Below are 20439 nucleotides of genomic sequence, written 5' to 3' on the forward strand. Positions count from 1 at the left end.
ATTTTTTTCATAATTTTAGCCTAAAGTATTTTTTCAAAATTCATATAAGTGGTTTTTGTAAGTACTAGTTGTTTTGATGTAGTTATTTTGGTAGAGATAGCTTTTTCAGGATCTTAATCTATAACAAAATTGGATCAGATTTTTTATCATTTTTTAACAGATTTGATTTTATTGTTTTTACTTTTTTGTTTCATGACTTTGTTTCAAGATAATCATAAATTAGTGAAGGCACGTTTTGTTTGATGAGTAGTTGTATGGCGTTTAAATGGTTTTTCACTTGAGTCGTTTCCGGAATTCTTCCGGCTATGTTTTTTTTTAAGATTGTTCATACATTTTTATGATTTTTGAAGTCAAATTGGAGTTGTGATTTTGGTCAAGCCGAAACAGGAAATGGAGCGAAAAAGCGAGTGGTTTTGCGGCGTGGATTTTTTTTCGCTCTAATTTTAAAGTAGAGTGCGAAAATGGTGTTTGAACAAAAATTCGTTTTCTCGGTAGTGGTTTTTTGTTCACATGCGGCAATTTCACTCTGATTTTTTACTGTTTTTTCGATTTTTTGGATCGGATTTTTTTCTAAATGGTTTTCCCAATCCATTCATAGCTCATTCTAGGCCTAGTTTTAAGTATTAATTAATTTTTCATTTCTCGCTAGTGGTTTTTTTGTTCACATGCGGCATTTTGACATTGTTTTTTTGTTTTTTTTCTTATTTTTTGATCTGATTTTTTAAAAATGGTTTTCTCAATTCACTCATAGTCCATTCTAGGTCTAGTTTTTCTGTTTGGTCAATGAAAATTCTTTGAATTGTACGTCAGGACTTGTCCTGCTTTGTTTTTTGTTTCGTCGTCTGACGCTCTTTCGTTTTACATTTGTTCACACAGCAAAGCTGAAAAAGTCAAATTTTCTGAATGACTTCTTCCTCTCACTAACGGCATTTGCATGCGTGACGTCATTTCTCACTCGCTTTAGCAAAAGTTTTTAGGTTATTTGCGGGATTAGATTTTGATCATACTTGACTTACCTCACTCAATAAAATGACTTTTGCACTTTAAAACTCAAGTTTAATTTGAATTTGTTTGAGGTCGAAGGAACTCATTTGTGCAGTAAACGTCCCTAATAAGAGGCTTCTGCGGAATCAATTTTAACAAGCTTTATTAATTTATCTCTGAATGTTTTTTACCTAGTTTTTTGAGCGGCGTCATTTTTTTTTTTCAATTTAGATCTGTATCTGTTTCTATCTCTATTATTTGGCACGCAGGTCTATTCTTTCGCAGCTATTCCGGCAATCTGCCGGCTATATTTAATTATTTGTAGTGGTATATAATATCCTCTAACGAAGTCATTTGAAGCCCTCTTTACTGAATTTAGTTACCCAACCCCCTCCCTCCGGGCTAGTCGTTCGAGAGCAATTTTTCCGATGTTAGTCGGTTTTGTTTGATGGCAGCCAAAGGGAAGCTTTTTACGAAATATTTGAGAACTTTACTAATGATCATGCATGAAATCATTCGTACCTGCCAATAAGCATGTCTGGCTCGAGCATCAGAGAGTCTCAAGAGCAAGTCACCGCGGCCTATAGAAGCTCGATGTTAGCATCAAATATATTAGAGTATAAAATAATATTACTCTAGAATATATCAAGATTACTCAGAAAATTGAGCTTTCACTGGTCTGCTTCACTCTTGAAACATTCTGCGTTTTTGGCACATATTTCATGAGGCTTCTAATCGCCAAAATTTTACATTTTGAAGGAAGGCCAAGTGTCTTCAAGAGAAAACGCGAGACTTATGACCTTATGTTTGTCCCCTCGGGCATCTGGTTAGCTGCACCACCAATCCCTCACAGGCCTTAGATCTTCATCTTTCCTCAAACGAATTTCAAATCAATTCGAAATACGACTCCGAGTTTATCTTTATGACTGCGAGAGAAAGCGTTGTTTTTGTAATGCTGACACTCTAAACAAATTTGGTCACCTTGCAGTTGTGGCGTGGACGAGGTGATATCATATTCAGACATGACCGAATGGTAGCAACATGTACAAGGGCTATTTCTTCCCCAGTTATTGGAAAACGAAATATGAAATATGCTGGTTGATACCATTGCGCGTACTGGAGATATTTTCTCCGTCATTGAAATCGAGTCGACTGGTTGCACTTGATGCGACAGTGACATATCCTCAGTCAGAGTTCGCCATTGAACCAGCTGATTTAGTTATCAACATTAACCATGAACTTTAAAACCAAGTAACTTGCCAACTTAAAAACATTTTGGTTTAGTCTTTTTTGAAGGTCACAGAAGTTGATTGTGCTGTTGCAGGTGGTGATGGGAACAGAGGAAGTGGTTATGGGAGTCCTTATGGATCTAAATTTGGACATCACTACTCTTCTGCTTCGAACGAAGATGGATATTACCAATCGGGAGGTCGAGGAGGAGGAGGAGGAGCGGGTCCAAGTGGAGCAGAGGGACGTAGTAGTAATAGTGGCACTTACAACGACTCAAGTCCCACTCATAATGCCAACAGGAACAGGTACGATTTTCGAAAGGTCAACTTTAATCATGTGCTGATGGTCTAGATAGGGTTTTGAAGAGAGTGTTGTTGGGATATAGAGAGTTTTGAAGGCAAAATCTACGTCTCTTTTGGACAGTCCGGAAGTGTATCCTTTTCCCCCCTCTTTTTTGATAGCTGCGAAGCGATTGCAAGGCTATTATCATTAGATTAAATAGATAAACTAGTTAGTACTTTTGCACTAATATTGGGTTTTTGCCTACTAAGAATTGAGACTTGACATAGCAATTTATATGCGATTATAAAAGTGTTAAGATATGAATTATAGAAGGTGATATTCTACTTTCACTTTAGTTTATGGTGTGTACATTTAATGTACGTAGGATTGAGGACATAAAAGATATAGTTTTCAAGAGAATAGTTCTTGTTGGCATTGCGATGTGCAATTGTTACCCTCTAATCATGATAAGTAATGGTGTTAGATTCATCCATCAAGATCTTGTTGTTGTATGCAAATCTTGTCAAAGAAATCTAGTAAAATACTAAGCCGTTTTATATTTCTAGATTTATCAGGGCTGAAAATCAACATAAGAAAGTACCCGTTAATAGACAAATAGGAGCCTTCAAATCCTATTTTAACCTATGAGAACGAACAGCCAAAATTTGAAGATTATTATATTAATAACAATGCTGATTAATTTATTTAACATTTTAAAGCATGTAGATATCTAACCTTAGGGTTATATTCTGAGTAATTTACATGTTTCAAAAAAAGAAGTGTTTTAAATGGACCTGGTCCGATTATTTGGGAGAACTTCTTCATTTCTGTGTTCTCTGTGTACTGGTCCACTCTTTTGTATAAAAGTGTAAATTTGAAGTAACTCATCAGCAGTTCTGTCTTTTCATAGTGTGTACCTTTTCAGTGGCTACCGTGTCGGCAGTGGTCCCATGAGAAGTGGTCTAAGTGGCACAGGAGGAGCGGGAGGGGGAGGCCCTCGGGTGTACACATACAGTGTGTCAATTGCAGGAAGAGAGTATACGGCACAGGGGAGAAGTGTTGCACAGGTCAGTTACATTACTTGACCCTTTGGGGTTATAACAAAACAGTTATAACTGGTTGGAGGTAAAAACTATTTTGTTTCCAGAGCTTTTATTATTGGTCCCGGCTTCTTAGTGTGGTTAATCATAGCCTTCAGGACATTCCGACAAATAAATTCAAATTTTATCTGTTCTCGTTTTCAAAGTTAACACAACTCGATATTATTATAGTTTTATGGGTTGTGAAAAGTTTAAAGTTTGACGTGAAATATTGAGTTTCCAAGAGAATGTTAATGAACATTAACATTATCTAGACCGCATCATATTTGATGTTTAGTTATGTTCGATTGCCAAATTTTGTGCGCATTTGTAAGTCATCCGAAAGATAGCGAATTGCCGAGCTAACCAGAATTTTTCAAGTGATATTTCGTCAGTCTCTTCTCCTCAATTTCAGGCGAGATAAAACGTGTCTTATTTTGGGTCGACTTTTCTTTTTCGTAATCCAAGTGGGTTGACGATGGATCTTTATATATAAGGAATTTTACGCGAATAGTTTTGAGTCAATCTAAATTTATAAAGTGAATTTATAACTCAGGGTTTAACTCCCTGTAAATTTTAGGCAAAGAATCTGGCAGCTTCAAAGGGCTTAGAGGAGTTGCAGAAGAATCCGACGATAGTTGAGGAATACAAAAACAAGCAGCCGAAGACGGGAGGAGGAGGGAAGATAGCAAACACAGCACCTGCTGCAACCACATCAACTTTAGCATCAACAGCTGCAAAAGCAAACTTGTCATCATCATCAAATACAACGACCAGTGCTGCTGATGGTTAGCTGATCAGTATGGTTGAACAGAAGGTTGAGATAGAACAACATAGAGTAAATTGTTCATAAAATAAGCTCGACAGGAAGCTCTACGTGTTCAACGTATACTTGGCCAGAGATAAGAAACCCTGAGGAACAAGAAAGAACGAGAAAATTGGTTGTAAGAGACACCCAAGTCTGAGAAGTTGAGACCAGTTGGTTTAATGGTTAGCACACTCGGCCTGCAAGGAGATCCTGTTTCGAATCTAGTACTGGTTCATTTGCAGTCGTAGCTCCTGCGAAGTTCCCCTAACAATTGTTTGAACTGATAGTAAATCACTCTCTTTCGAAAACCTATAGCTTTTTAATATCTCCTAAGTGAATTTCACAGTAATTTTATTAGTCATGGTGGTCTTTTTTATGCAATCAGAAGAATTTTTCTCTCGATTTGGCGCAACAAGAGACATAGAAATTAGATAACTGATAAATTCAACCAAATGAACGGACAACCAACGAGATCACTTAGGATCTGCTTCACAGATTGCCCAAAAATTTTACATAATCAAATTTATGATTAAACTGGTTTTCAATTTTTATGAGCAGATGGCAACCATTTTTACGTCAATAAGTTATTTGCCCAATGAGATTCACTAGCTCCCAATTTTTGAGCGTATGATAAAAAGGCTAACGCTTCGTTAAGGGACACGTCCTTCATTTCATCGGGTACGATTTAAATAATTTCAATTTTGCAAATTTTCAAATAATATTAATTAGCTTTGCACGTCGCTATGGCCTTGAATTTATTGCAATTAAGTCGTTTAGTTTTTTCCTGCTAAGTGATTCTTTCAAAAGATCAAAGTCTGATTGCCTTGTATTGCGAGAAAATTTGTTAAACACAAAAAGATTTTTGCAGTAATGTTCAGAGTGTAAATGGTTGACGGATTCCAATTTAAACTATAGTAGTTTTATACGTGCAGATGAAACGCCGCCAGCGAGGAATTTTTCTCAAATATACCGTGGCGAGAATCAGTTTTTCGAAAGTAAATGAACTTCCTACAAAAAATATAATGGTAATATATTGGTAGTTGCCTCAGCCATACATAAGAATACCATACTGAATAACAGGGTTGGTGTTAGTTTGACACAAGATAATGAGTTTTTTCCTCGGAACAAAATGTCTCAGTTTAGCAACAAGAGCACAGAGTTTTCTTAACCGTATTTTCACGTTACTGATACGAATTAAACGAAAATTGATATCAGTTCCGTGCCGATATATATATATATATATATATATATATATATATATATATATGAGCTTCTGTTTATAATGTAATTTGTATCTAAACTGCATTATTAATTTTCCTCTGGTGGTAAGAACTGATGTTTGTTTTAACGTGGAATTTTTTATTCAAATTAAGAGTTTGGCCATTACAATTTTGCCAATTATTGAGACTTAAAACACCTTGTGTCGTGGACAGAAAGTATTACCTGTAGGTAATAACATGAATTGGGAGATCATTGATGTAGATAATGAAGAGTAGACGTTCTTAAGTTGTGCGCTGTGGGACTACCATGTCAACTTTTTTACGTGTCAAAGATAGTCATTTGGTTTCAACTCTCTGAACTCTCTTTTCTGTGATTCAATGCAGCTGAGGCGGTTGCCGTTAAATCCGTAACGCTGTAATTAATGAAGCAATTTTTTCACTTTTCTGACATTGGGCATCATTATCCACTTGGGCATCATTAGTACACTTGGGCTTGCTCCTAGAACCGAAATGTCTATTGTAAACTCAAGAGAAAGGGTCGAGCTATCAATAGTTGCTATTGAAGATGACTCTTTCGTAAACTTAGCTCCACGCATTTAGAAGACAAATTGGTCTGCAATTGTTTTCCTCTTGCTTTGAGCCTTCTTTGTGTAATGTTAACACCTTCGATTTTTCAACTGCTTTGGGAAAACACCATCTCTGCTCTGAAGGGCATATTTAATAACTCTACAAGGTAAGGAACAGTCAACTGAGATGGACGTTTTTACAAGTTTTTTTGTTAATGTTGTCATAACCTGATGAGGATTTGTTTTCTAGTTTTTTTTCATAATATAATTTACCTTATTATTTTTTGTCGGATGAAGATATTTGTAATCTTTTCACTGAGAAAGGTACGATAAGGTTGTATAATTCAATCTTTACTAATTCATTTTCTTAAAATGGCAAAGTATTTATTAAAGTTTTTGCATTGTCATTCATAGAAGGATTTGCTTTTTGATAAGAGCATGTTCGCATAATAGGCTGTCCGTTAATACTTTGGATTCTCTTTTTAGTCCTTTGATTAATTTAGTGGTTTTTCGGGCATCATGTGCACATAGATAGAATGTTCTAATAAATTTTTTTGCTCTTTTGAAGATTTCAAAGAACTTATTTCAAATCGTTGGTGTTTTTTTTTCAAATTTTTCAAAACTTTTGTCTCATTATTCATTTTCTATGAGTTTGATTTCTTTTACATCGCAAATATTTAAGCAATTGTCAAACCCTTTTGGTATCGATTTCCTTTCTTTGGCGAAAGATTTATTGTTCTTAAAGTGATCTGTTACTTCATTAAAACAGTTAGCGTAATAAATCATAGTATTTAATCTTTGGCGCAAAACGGCAATTTTTTGTTACGTGAAAAACTTATTATCTCTGAACGGTAATAGTTACGTGAAAAACTTATTATCTCTGAACGGTAATAGTTACGTGAAAAACTTATTATCTCTGAACGGTAATAGTTACGTGAAAAACTTATCTCTGAACGGTAATAGTTACGTGAAAAACTTATTATCTCTGAACGGGGAGCAATTTTGGTCCACTGGAGAGCCTGATTCCTCTCTGGCGAAGAGAGGGTTGTGATTGGAAAAAGACTATTTTTGAGGATCTCAGCTTTTTCTATTAGATTTTTAAAGAAAACAATGATCCAAGCACGTATAGGGTTTTTGTTTCCCTTGTGACCTCTAGATTACGCACCTGAAAAGAGATCGAAAAAATACAGTTTTCGTTCTTTCGAGAGATCAGATCTCTTACAGCTTTACCAGTCACTTAGTATACAAAATCATAAAAGCTGCAAATGCTACGAAAGGATAAAATCATGTTCCACGTTAGTCTTTTATGCCAAATGATTGGTTTCAGCATCAGCTTTGGGCGAGGAGGGTAGTGGAACCAAACCAGGTGTGTCCTCTGGCCTAACAACAGACAGCAAAGCTGAAGGTGCTTCTCAGGGAAGTGAGGGGAATGCTCAGTCTCTATCACAGACCTCCGCTGATGATACAAGTACTGCTACATTGACAAGTGGAAGCCAGCAGACTATTGTCAATAATTCACAAGTTTCAAAGTCTAACACAGAAAGTAGCAATGTACGCTAGTTTAATAGTTTATTTCCTTCGGCGGTTTTTTTATTTTGTTATGTTTGAAGCCTCGAGTATAATCTGAGAGAGGAATAGAATTACTCTTATTAAAAGAGATCTGGTTTTAAAGATAGTTTTCTATAAAAGTTGTGGGCAGAAGTTTCTCGTTAAATTTAAAGTTCTTGGACGTTTTTTTTGTTGACAATCTGGAATGATAGTGAAACGCAGTTTGGTCGGGTCTTGGTGTCAACTTTGTCTCTTGATAGTTGCAATGGAGTTGATCAATTTGTGAAAATGCTGACTTTTTTGTTCTCTACGCTAATGCTGCCATTCTAAAAGCCTGAATCTTAGTAGCTTCATATACCTATAACTGACCCTCCTCTCTAAACAATTTTTTTTCATAAGAAATGTGTAAACAAACTACTTTGGTGACGTTTGATCTTTGATTGTGTTACAGAGTACAGGTGGTCGACAACAGCAGTCGCCCCAACAGAAGTCGGACATCACTCAAGTTTACGAGTTGGGCCATCGGCTGGGATTGCCTGTGATGTTTGAGGAGGAATTCAAACAGCCCTCCTCCTCATCGGGCGGAAGTGGTGGAGGAGGAGGTGGATATAGACCAGCAAAGGTCTTCTCTGTCAGGTGCAAAATAGGTAGGTTGTCTGTTGTAAGATTGAGGGTGCTCATATATCTTCTTTGTTGAGTAGACTGACGAATGAGCTTGACAGTTGCAATTTTGAAGAAGCAAAAACAAAAGTCCTGGGATTATTTCAGATTTCTACGCGTAATTTCAGCTGAGGTAGCTTTCATATATATTTTCAGATGTGAAATTTTTTTGATCAATGAACTAAATTTTGCTTGCAAAACTGATAAACAATGACAATGGCTGCAAATTAGAGTGCAAAATTTTATTGTTATACACGAGATTTACCTAAGGAAAATCTTGGCCACAAATCTAAACTTAAATTTGCTTCTAAGATTTGGTTTGAATTTTTCATACCTATGCAATTGCCTAAAATGTAGGTAATCAATTGAAAGTTTGCTGAATTAAGGTTCTCAAAAGAAGGCGAATATCTTGATGATAAAAAGCGTACCAGTCCCAAGATCCGCATTTACATAGAAGCTGTTTTAAATTTAGGTCTGTGGCCAAATAGAAGTATTGTGCGCTATAAAGTAATTAAATCTTCGAAAATTTTCTTGACCGTCAAAAATTCCAAATTGGGCTCTTAAGGATGCTTGCTATGAAATGGCGACTCTTTGAACTGATCGCATCGATCAAATTAATATCAAAAAAGTTTCGCAATTAGATTTAAAAACAGCATGTAACTTCGAACTACAAAAGAGTTCAGCCCTGCTACAGGAAAATTTAAGCCCTGTAGACAAATTTTAATAACGGGTACACTTACAAAAGTTTTTGGTTGACTTGTAAAGAATCAGATAAATGACTTCTCCATGACAATAACGCAATTTCAAACAAACAGATTGCTTTTCTTGCTTGATATTGAGTGTTGATGGTTAACTATGATTTTGTGAACACTGCGCTTTTAGTTCTCCAAAAGTTCTGAGTCAATGCATCGCAAGATCTTAAATGAAAAATTCAAATTGATTAATAGCCGCCCGCATTTGTTCAGCCGGCTATTATTGCGCTGCTAAATGTTTCCTTTTACTTCGTCGAATGGAAATTTGTTTCGCTTTACCTTGTTTTGACGCCTCCTCTTCGATATTTTGCGCGATATAGTTTTGACTTGTTTACGCTAGTTTAATTCATCGCTCGTTCTGCTCAGAGTGCTTTTAAAAGGAGTTGCTCAGCAAAGTGAAACTAAAATTAACGGAGCCATAAAAAACTAAATTAAAAATAGAAACGGGATAAACCCATAAAGCCAAACTTTAGATTCCCGCTACCTAAACTTGGTTTTTAGAAGTACTATATCTAATGCTTATTTGCGTTGATACTACTCTCTGTATCCTCTCTTTGAGGAACATCGGTATGTCTAACTACAAAATGAAATAAATAATTTTGCACTTTAAAACTGTTTTTGTACAAAAATCAGTTCTAAAATTTTTTAATCAGTGTTACTGTTTTTTTTCTATTTTCAATCCCAACGGGGGTTGTGAGAATCAATGGTGCCTATTTTCGAACGTTTTGTCGGGTATGTTTAGTTTTTGTGGTCCTTCTTGCAATCTTACCTGCTGCCTGGGCCTTCCTTGTAGAAAACAATCTTAAAAATTAACAATCTGATTGGATTGAATTTTATTAAAGTGTTTCGCAGTGACTATGCAAGTTCTCTCCCGTAGCGTTTACATTATTGATTTGACGAAAATAGTTTCTGATTATTACTCCATTCTCAGTGTCGATGATAAATTAGTTTTTGCTCTCATCCCTGACCAACAGAAGGAAACAATTGCCTACAGGACTTTTTTTAAAAGATATCACTCGCTTTTATGAGCAAAATGCCATGACTTTCAATCGGGCTGTCTGATAAAAAAAATCATTGTTTCCGTAACAAAAAACGCTATGTTTGAAATTGGTTTTCGTGACATAGGGCCTTTTCTATTAAATATATTGGTGTGTATCTTGATCAAATTCGAAAACCGTGCACTTCAATCAGAAACCCTTCACTGTAGTAGTTTTTGTCAAAACGCCTCTGTACTACGTTATCTGTATTTGTTCTCAATGGAATGTCACAAAAGCTGATTAATTGCTATCGAATGAAATTTGAAGCTATTATTGTAAACGTGTGTCTTCTTTGATGTTCTTCGAGTTCTCAAGTGACTTTTTCATTCTAAACTTCTTCATTTTTGAGTAATCTAGGTTGCTTTCGTTCTGATTTTAACTGATTGTGAGCGAAAGGAAAGCAAAGACATTGTAGCTTAGTGGTTAAAATGTTAGACTGCTAACCTGGAGGTCAATGGTTTTGAACCCCTTGTGGGCTTTTGTTTTTTTTGCACCCATAAAACATTTCTGAGCCGCACTCCCTTTTAAATTATATTGCCCCTGCATCTCGTTCGAGAGCAATTCATCCGATGCGTGTCTTTTTATGTTTATCACTCAAGAAACAACAGCTGGGCGGTCAAAGCCATGATCTGCGGGCGGAAGATTGGTCAATCAACTGACCTAAAGATGAAACACCAGTCAGATTTTTACCAGTCAGATTTTTCTTGGACCATAATTTTTTTCTTTCAGAAGGCGTTTATAAGTTACCTTGATATGTTAATAACAGCTCTCCAACAGAAAATACAATGTAATATGAGGATTAAAATTCATTTCTGCAATATTGACGTCGAAATCTCATTGTGCGAAAACGTTTTCAATCGTTGTTGTGAACTCTGAAGTGACTCTCGAAAGAATTACTGTCAGCGCACAATCCAATATTAGCTCAAAAAATAGTTTTTTTTCTGACTGCGTTTAACAATAATCCCACAATCGCCTGTACAGTAATTTTGAATTATATTCTTTAAATCTAGCTGCATAATTTAAAATGCTTTGCATGTGATTGTCCTTTTTCAACATGCACTTGTACACTGTTTTACTCGTTTCCACTTAAGATTGTGAGTGATTCAAAGTTCAATGTTTTTGAAATCTATCGTGTCTTGCATTTCAATCAAGCCCTAGTTTTATAGACTGGAAATCTGCTTTGCAAATTAGCTGGTCCTTTCTGATAGTGTTAATTTAGTGGAATAATATTACGATATTTCCAGTGATAGCTAAAGACTAGGAATACAGTAATTTTGATTATTTTTTACTAGTTACTTTTTTCTTCCCAACCATCTGAAACATTTAATGTCTATTAGGTGATGATTACGTGGTTGAGTCAGACGGAGTTGGGAAGAAAAGTGCCCATAGAGGAGCTGCCAGAAAGATGCTGGACCTCCTGAAGGATGTGAACATTCCCCCACTTCCACAGAGACAGCCCAGGTACCACAACTACCACAACCAGATGACATCTGGAATGGGATCCAACATGCATCATCCCAACCAGTACCCCCACTACACATTTAACCACAGCCATCATCAGGGATACCAGTCGATACAGCAGCAGCATGGTCCGGGAGGTGCGTCCGCGTACAACCAGCATTATCAGTCGGACTGGAGGGGCACTGGTGGGAGGCGGAACATGAATAGGAACTCAAACGCATATCCATATCAGCCAAAAGTGAGTGAAAGACTGAACAGTGATTTTGAATTACGGATTCTGCTAAGCGTGACCTCGAATGCGAGACTAGAGTCAGTGCAAAACTCATATAGGTATTTGCGTTTAACTTCAAAGGGAGTTTTCCTTGTTCGTGATATACTTTGTTCTATCTAATCAATATCCTAGTAAATGCAAATTTCATTTGGTTTATCAGGAAATGTTTTCATTGATATCAGCGTGGCGATAGCGATGTGTCCTCGTGGTTTTTTCAAAGTTTGTTGAAAACAACTGTTGTCTGCGTCCTATTCGTCACGACCATTTGATCGCGCTTAATCGACCGAGGAAATTTTTTTGAGCTTCTCACAAATTTAACTTGCTACCGGTATGTTGTTAGTTTCACTTTTAAAAGGGAGTTTTAGGTCATTTACGTGATAAGTGTTGTTACATAATGGATTTTTTTTCTCATAGTATCTGCAATTTGATTGCTATTTTTGTTTGAGCATATAGAAACATATAAGAGGAGAATAACTGATTGGGATTTAATTTTGTAGGCAGGAAATGAAGGTGAGAGTTGTGGTGTTGGTGGGAGTGATGGAAATAAGGAAGTGTTGAATCCAGTCAGCAGACTGGTCCAATTGCTCCAGATCCAGAGGAGCCAGAGTCCAGTATTCACAGTGTCATCCTTAGTCAACAACAACAACAACTACAACAGGTATTAAGATACTTCGATTGGATGTGTACTTGAGCTCTGATTTCGTCTCGATCATTGTGTTAAATTTGTACAACTTGAATTGGGGACAGCGAAAGTTTAAAATTCTCTTGGGGGGGGGGACTCTATTCTATCTGAACCAATTTGAAGATGGTAGCATGTACGCATGGCTTCTTTCATCTGGCAATTGAAGCAAAATCAAGCGGGGGTAGGGGTTTTTGCGCGAACACATTTAAATGAGATCAGTCAAATTATTATAGCCATCCTTTTCATTATGCGGTCAAAAAGTCTACACTATAAGGGCAAAACTTTTTGGTGCGTTTCAGCGGCGGTGTTGGAGGGGCTCCTGGAATGAGGAGGAATGGACGCCACTTCCATGTGGACGTGAGAGTGGGTGAAGAGAAGGCGAGTGGATTCGGAACCAGTCGAAAAGGTGCCAAAAGACAGGCTGCCATTAAGATGCTGAGTAGTATGGGCTACACCCTCAACCACCACACTCAACAGTTGATTGACAAGGAGGGCAAAGTGGTGCCACCCCCTCCCCCACCTGAGCCAAACAGCTCTGGAAATAGTCAGGTATGTTTTTTAAAAAGAAATGGGCTGTTAAGATGAAGATGCAACCAGATTATATAACGCTGTATCATACCCCCCCCCCCCTTCCCAACGAAAATTATGAGTAATTCGATATTATGTGACTTTCATTGCATCCTAATTTAAGACTCGCATGTAACAATAAAATTTACCCTACAATGAGAGGTGAAGACAAAAACATCGTTAATTTGCTCTCAATTATTGCTCGGGCTATCTTCTAGCCTGTTCGACGCCGCTTTTAAATTAAATAGGGAGCTTTGGAGTATTTGAAAAGCGTCATTTTCTGTTCTACTGTGTGTCAATTTGAGGACATGTGTAATCTAAAAATTGTCCTTTTGTTAGAAAAAGAAGATGGCGGCTCAGCAGAACAAATGGAATCAGCAACAGCAGCATCTTTTACAACAACAGATGTTCTATGCAAACACCTCCTCTGCTGCTGGGGGAGTGAACAGAAGGGTGACATTTGAAGATGCAGTTCTGGCCACTGCCATGGGTCTACACGGACTGGGGTTAGTTTATAACAGCAAATTAGGGGTCTATACACGCTCGTTACTTTACTACTTTGATTAATAGCCGCCCTCATCTTCTCAGCCGGCTATTATAGCGCTCTAATTTTTTAATAGCCGCACAGCGATAGCTGGGGCTATTATTGGCCTTCTCTTGGTTTTTACAATTCAAAGAATTTGAATTGTATTGGGGCGCTGTCTTTTTTTATAGCTGCGAAGCTGTAAGCTGAGCGTAGCTATATTGCGGTGCTCTTGGTTTTTTACGACTCGAAGAGGAGTATTGGTTTTCTCTCGGTTTTTTTTTACAGGAAGTAGATTTGTTCACGAGGCATTTTGACCTAAAAGCAAAAGTGAGAAAAGCTGTCTTGGTGAACAAATTTTCGCTGAGCGAGAGAAGTTTTTTGATCATGCGCTGCGTTTAGTGAATGACTTTTTGACTTTGAAAAGTAGTTTTTGACTGAATGGCATATATAGATAACCGTTTTTAGCCGTTTTTTCGTTTAAGTGGCCAATTTTTTTTGCTTGTAATTTGGTTTTTTGTAGAAATAATTTTTATTCGATACTATATTGAAATGCCAACATCGGAGATTGATGCCACAGTGTTTTGCAGAGCCTGAATATGGGTTTCAATTTGAAAATTGGCACATATTTTTTGATTTTTTAGTTAATTTTTGACTTTTTTCTATTAATTTCTTCATTCTTAGATCTTTTAACCGTCTTTTTTTCAAAAATCAGTTCATTTGGCAACTTCCCTTTGATAATTCATATACTTAACGCCTCTCTCTACCTCGGTGTATTTTTGTTTTATAAAATTGTACTAATGCTAATCCGATTTTGGTAGCTTTTTCCCGATTTTTGTCAGTTTTTTGTTTGTATTTTGATTGTAATTACTTGAAATAGTCTTTTTGTGCAACATGAGGGACCTTAATTGCGTTTTAATAAAAATTCAATCATTTTTTGGAGTTCAGTTTTTGAAAAACAGTTGAAGCTTTTTCGTAAATGCAGTTTTAAAAGTTTTTTGATAATTTTTTTTGCAAAATGTTTCAATGTTTTACATTTTTGAGTTCTGCTTTTTCGTATTTTTTTGTTCTCTTCAGGAGGATAGATTTTTGTATCGGATGACTAGTTATCTTTTCTAGGTCTCGAATGTTGAGCAGCGAACTGTATTTGTTTTTCTTGATTTTTTAATTTGATTTTTAACTTTTTAAAAAACAAGAATGCCTTTTTGTTACGGTGTTCCTTACATTGTGCCCATATTCTTAAAATTCTAGTTAGTATCATTCTAGTTTTGTCCTGGCACCTATTTTTATTTTTGGTGAATTGATTTTTTCAGCTTCCATTTTTCATGAAAGCAGTATTAAAAGTTTTTTGACATTTTTCTGTAAAATATTTTATGTTTCGTATGTTTGATATCTGGTTTTTCTATTTTTTTGTTCACTTCAGGAGGATAGATCTTTATATTGGACGACTAGTTATCTTTTCTGTGTCTCTAATGCTGAACAATGAAACGTATTCGTTTTTTTGAATTTTGTTTTTTTTTTATTTTTGACTTTCAAAAATCAAGAATGTTTTTTTATTATGGTGTTCCTCATATTGTGTCCATGTTCTTATCATTCTAGTTATTATCATTTTAGTTTTGTCCTGACAGCGTTTTATGGCACATTTATTTTTGGTTGTTTCAGTTGATAAAAAATTGAATGATTTCAGCATTTTCTTAGATTTTCGTCATTTCTTGGTTTGCAATTGATTTCATTCAACACAAGGCAGTACTGAGAGTTTGCTAGCAAGCTTTTTCCAAAAGCTCTACTTAATACTATCTACTGCATCTTCCTTCCGGCCTTGGTGTTAATTTAAACGATTTTTTGCCTTTGAACATTTTTCTGCTGCTTGTCTTTTTTTTTATTATTTTAATTTTTGAATTAGTTTTAAATCATGTTGTCTAGCATATGCAGAACAAGGGAGAAGTATGTGCCGTTTTTTGTTTTAATTGCAGTGATTAGAACTGTAATTATAGTGGTTTTCTGATTCTTAAATTTGAGTTTTCTTTTTTTTTAAAAGAAAAGATTTAACTTAGTTTCTAAGATTGTTATCTGCCGTTTGTTTTTCTGATCTTTTTGAGAACAGAATCATGAGTTTTTTAGGGCAATTGATAGCCCTTTCAGCTGTTTTAGGCCGTCAGTATTTTGACCTGCTTATCTATTTCGGATTTTTTAACGTTATCAAACATTTTCAACAATATAAAATTTTGGTGACAGTGGTTTAAATTCACCAATTTTTAGATCAGACCAGGGGAGGTAATGAGTTAATGGTTGAAATCAAATGGTAATTGCTTCAGCTGCAATTAGGGTTTTGTTTCTGAAGTTTTGCGGCTTCGAGTCGCTTCCGGAATTCTTCCGGCTATGTTTTTTTGTTTCGTCGTCTGACGCTCTTTTTTCGTTTTACATTTGTTCACACAGCAAAGCTGAAAAAGTCAAATTTTCTGAATGACTTCTTCCTCTCACTAACGGCATTTGCGCGCGTGACGTCATTTATCACTCGCTTTGGCAAAAGTTTTTAGGTTATTTGCGTGATTAGATTTTGATCATACGTGACTTACCTCACTCAATTAAATGACTTTTGCACTTTAAAACTTAAGTTTAAATTGAATTTGTTTAAGGTCAAAGGAATTCATATGTGAAGTAAAGGTCCCTAATAAGAGGCTTCTGTGGAACGAATTTTAACAAGCTTTATTGATTTATCGCTGAATGTTTTTTAGCCTAGTTTTTTGAGCGGCGTCGATTTTTTTTCAATTTAGATCTCTATCTGTTTCTATCTCTATTATATGGCACGCAGGTCTGTTCTTTCGCAGCTATTCCGGCAATCTGCCGGCTATGTTTTTAAGATCTGTTCACACATTTTCATGATTTTTGAAGTCAAATTGGAGTAGGGATTTTGGTCACGCCGAAACAGGAAATGGAGCGAAAAAGCGAGTGGTTTTGCGGAGTGAATTTTTTTCGCTCTATTTTTAAAGTAGAGTGAGAAAACGGTGTTTGAACAAAAATTCGGTTTCTCGGTAGCGGTTTTTTGTTCACATGCGTCGATTTCACTCTGATTTTTACTGTTTTTTCGATTTTTTGGATCGGATTTTTTCTAAATGGTTTTTCCAATCCATTCACAGCTCATTATAGGCCTAGTTTTTTGTTTGAATTCAATTTTCATTTCTCGCTAGTGGTTTTTTTCACATGCGGCATTTTGACATTGATTTTCTGTTTTTTTTCTTATTTTTTTGATATAACTTTTTTTAAAAATGGTTTTCTAAATTCACTCATAGTCCATTCTAGGTCTAGTTTTTCTGTTTAGTCAATGAAAATTCTTTGAATTGTACGTCAGGACTTGTCCTGCTATGTTTTTTTATTTCGTCGTCATGATTTTTGTTACGACCATATGACGTCACAGCCATTTTTTGTTCATTCGTTCATGCAATTTCAACTGAATTGCATGTGTGGCGTCATTTTTCGCTCTTAGTGGAGCGAGTTTTTTGTTCATGCGCGTGATTAAATTTTTGGTCACACTTGACTTACCTCACTCTCAAAAATGTCTTCCTCAATTTGAAATTGACTTTTATTTACTTTAATTCAAAGAGATAAGGTAAAATGGGTGTGTGTCACTCTAAATGAAGGTTATTTGAGATCAACTAATAGAGGCAGCAATAACTTTTTTAAATCAAAATATAACAGATCAGCCTTCAATGAAAAGACGATTTTTTTGGTCTGTCTTTTTTACTGTTTTTTTAGACTGCCGATCTACGAATCTATTGCGGCTATTTTCTGGCAATCTGCCAGCTATGTTTTTACTTTGTCGAACTTTTTTTCGCTTTACCCATTTTGCCGCTTTTTCGACATTTTGCGTGAAATCTTTTTATAGCGACAAAGCTGTAAGCTGAGCGGAGCTATATTAGGGTGCTCTTGGTTTTTTTACAATTCAAAGAATTTGAATTGTATTGAAACGCTGTCTTTTTTTAAGATCTGTTCACACATTTTCATGATTTTTGAAGTCAAATTGGAGTAGTGATTTTGGTCACGCCGAAACAGGTTTTTTTATTCATAACCTGAAAATTGTATGAACGAACTAGAAAGTTGCCAAAATTGCGTTCGCAGTTCAAAGTCGACGTTTCGATCCTGCTTGTTTTCAGTCATATTTCTCCTTATTAATAGCCGCCCTCATCTTCTCAGCCGGCTATTATAGCGCTCCTATTTTTTTTTAAATTCAAAGAATTTGAATTGTATTGGGGTGCTTTCTCATTTTTTAAGATCTGTTCACACATTTTCATGATTTTTGATGTCAAATTGGAGTTGTGATTTTGGTTACGCCGAAACAGGAAGTGGAGCGAAAAAGCGAGTGGTTTTTTTTCGGCGTGAATTTTTTTTGCTCTAAATTTAAAGTGGAGTGAGAAAACGGTGTTTGAACACAAAATTCGCTTTCTCGCTAGTGGTTTTTTTCACATGCGGCAATTTCACTTTAATTTTTACTGTTTTTTTTTTAATTTTTTGGATAGATATTTTTCTAAATGGTTTTCCCAATCCATTCATAGTCCGTTCTAGGTCTAGTTTTCTGTTTAGTCAATGAAAATTCTTTGAATTGTGCGTCAGGACTTGTCCTGCTATGTTTTTTTTGTTTCGTTGTCTGACGCTCTTTTTTCGTTTTACATTGGTTCACACAGCAAAGCTGAAAAAGTCAAATTTGCTGAATGACTTCTTCCTCTCACTAACGGCATTTGCGCGCGTGACGTCATTTCTCACTCGCTTTAGCAATAGTTTCTAGGTTATTTGCATGATTAGACTTTGCTCATACGTGACTTACCTCACTCAATAAAATGATTTTTGCACTTTAAAACTTAAAGTTTAATTTGAATTTGTTCAAGGTCAAAGAAACTCATATGTGCAGTAAAGGTCCCTAATAAGAGGCTTCTGCGGAATGATTTCAACAAGCTTTATTGGTTTTTTGCTGAATGTTTTTTTACCTAGTTTTTTTGAGCGGCGTCGATTTTCAATTTAGATCTCTATGTTTATTATATGGCACGCCGGTCTATTCTTTCGCAGCTATTCCGGCAATCTGCCGGCTATGTTTGACTTCTCTTGGCTAGTTTCACTCTTCTGTCATTCTGCTCAAAGTCTTTATAAAAAGCAGCTGCTCAGCAGAGCAATACAAATTGAAGAGAGTCAGTATTAAAAAAATCAGAAATAGAAACGGGATGAACCCATAAATCCCATTTTTAGATGCGCGGTACTTGAACTTTGTTCTCCTAAGTTTTAGTTACTATCTATAATGCTTCTTGTTATTGATACTAGACCCTGTAGCCTCTCGCTGAGATACAGGAGTATGTTCAATTACGAAATGCCATCAAAATAAATCGGACTTAAATGTTTTTGTACAAAAATCTTTTTTTTCGATATCTTCTATTCTTTCAATCCCAATCATGCTTAATTGAATCAACAGCGGCTATTTTCCGGCAATCTGCTGGGTATGTTCATCTTTTGGTTGGCCTCAGAATTAAGTTCTTTTTATAGCTGCAAAGCTGTAATCTGAGCGGGGAGCTATGTTGCGGTGCTCTTCGTTTTTACGACTCGAAGAGGAGTATTGTTTTCCTTAAGTTTTTTTTATCGGAAGTACTATTGGTTCAGGCGGTCAAGTGAAAGTGAGTAAATCTGCCGTGTGAACTAAACTTTTTTAATTGCTCTCAAGCGAAGTTTGTAGCAATTATATTAGTCCTGTCGGTCTTTTTTATGCGTTTTTTTACTTGACCGATTTTTCGTCTGACGCTTTTGACTTTTCGTCCTCAAAAACGGGATAAACAGGTTGCACCCAACGGGCATTAAATGCTCTTGGAGTTTTTCAGCTCTGTTTCAGCTCAAACTGTTTTGGAGACTTATACTTATGGTGTGAAGAGCGGAAGAGAGGTTGACGACACCCCCACTGTTTACCCCACCTCCCCATCACCCTCCTCCGCCGTGACTACGTTCGAATAACCAATCGCTAAAAACACGCAATTTCTTACTAATTTTAACAATGTTTTTCAAGCTTATTGAAATTTCTTGTCATTTTTTGAGTTTTCTCATTCCTAAGTGTCAAGAAACCTCTTCTAGGGTTTTATAATAGGTTACGACATAAATTTGCGTGGTCGTGGAATGGTTTCAACTTTAACATCACGAATTGCAGCATTTTTTTGACAAAACGTAAACATTTTTTCAATTTTTTGTACTTTAGTTTTCTCTATTCAAGTTTTTACTGACCCAGGGGCCTTAAAAGCTCCTTAAGGATTTAATAATGAGTCACTGAAAATTTTATTGGCCATCGAATAGTTTTAATTTTTTATCTCAAATTTTAGCAATTTTTAATCAAAATTTTCTATCTTTTTCAAGTCTTTTGAAAATTATTGTCGGTTTTTAGCTTTCTCTCGCCTCAAGAGCCGAGGAACCTTCTCCAAGGTTTGACAATAGGTTTCCGTATAGTTTCTAAATGTAATGGATTGTTTCAAGATTTCAACACCACGAATTTTAGTATTTTTTAAAAAACTTGCAATTTTTTTCGAAATTTTTCTGACCTTTATTGTCTTTATTCAGGTTTTTCAGCCTAACCGAAAATCTCTGTTAGGGTTTGATAATGGGTTGCTGCAATATGTTATGACCATGGATTAGTTTTCAACCTTTTATCACAAATTTTAGCAGCTTTTTATACAACCTGCACTTTTTTAAACGTTTGGTCATGTTTTAGGTTTCTCCAGTTTCAAGAGCCACTTAACGTCCTCTGAGA

The 20439-nt window shown here is 35.9% G+C and overlaps 1 protein-coding gene across 1 annotated transcript in view; it reads left to right on the top strand.

Moving 5' to 3' along the window:
- LOC142353026 (uncharacterized) overlaps positions 1-20439 on the top strand; it is a 77488-nt gene that overhangs the window by 42944 nt on the left and 14105 nt on the right. Inside the window, 9 exon segments of the mRNA XM_075405216.1 lie at positions 2309-2519; positions 3422-3563; positions 4156-4363; positions 7497-7720; positions 8169-8364; positions 11504-11865; positions 12396-12556; positions 12880-13129; positions 13487-13653. Coding sequence (XP_075261331.1) covers positions 2309-2519; positions 3422-3563; positions 4156-4363; positions 7497-7720; positions 8169-8364; positions 11504-11865; positions 12396-12556; positions 12880-13129; positions 13487-13653 — 1921 coding nt within the window.

Source organism: Convolutriloba macropyga, chromosome 14 (assembly GCF_964194025.1).
Source record: "Convolutriloba macropyga chromosome 14, txConMacr16.3, whole genome shotgun sequence".
NCBI classification, from domain to species: Eukaryota; Metazoa; Xenacoelomorpha; order Acoela; family Convolutidae; genus Convolutriloba; species Convolutriloba macropyga.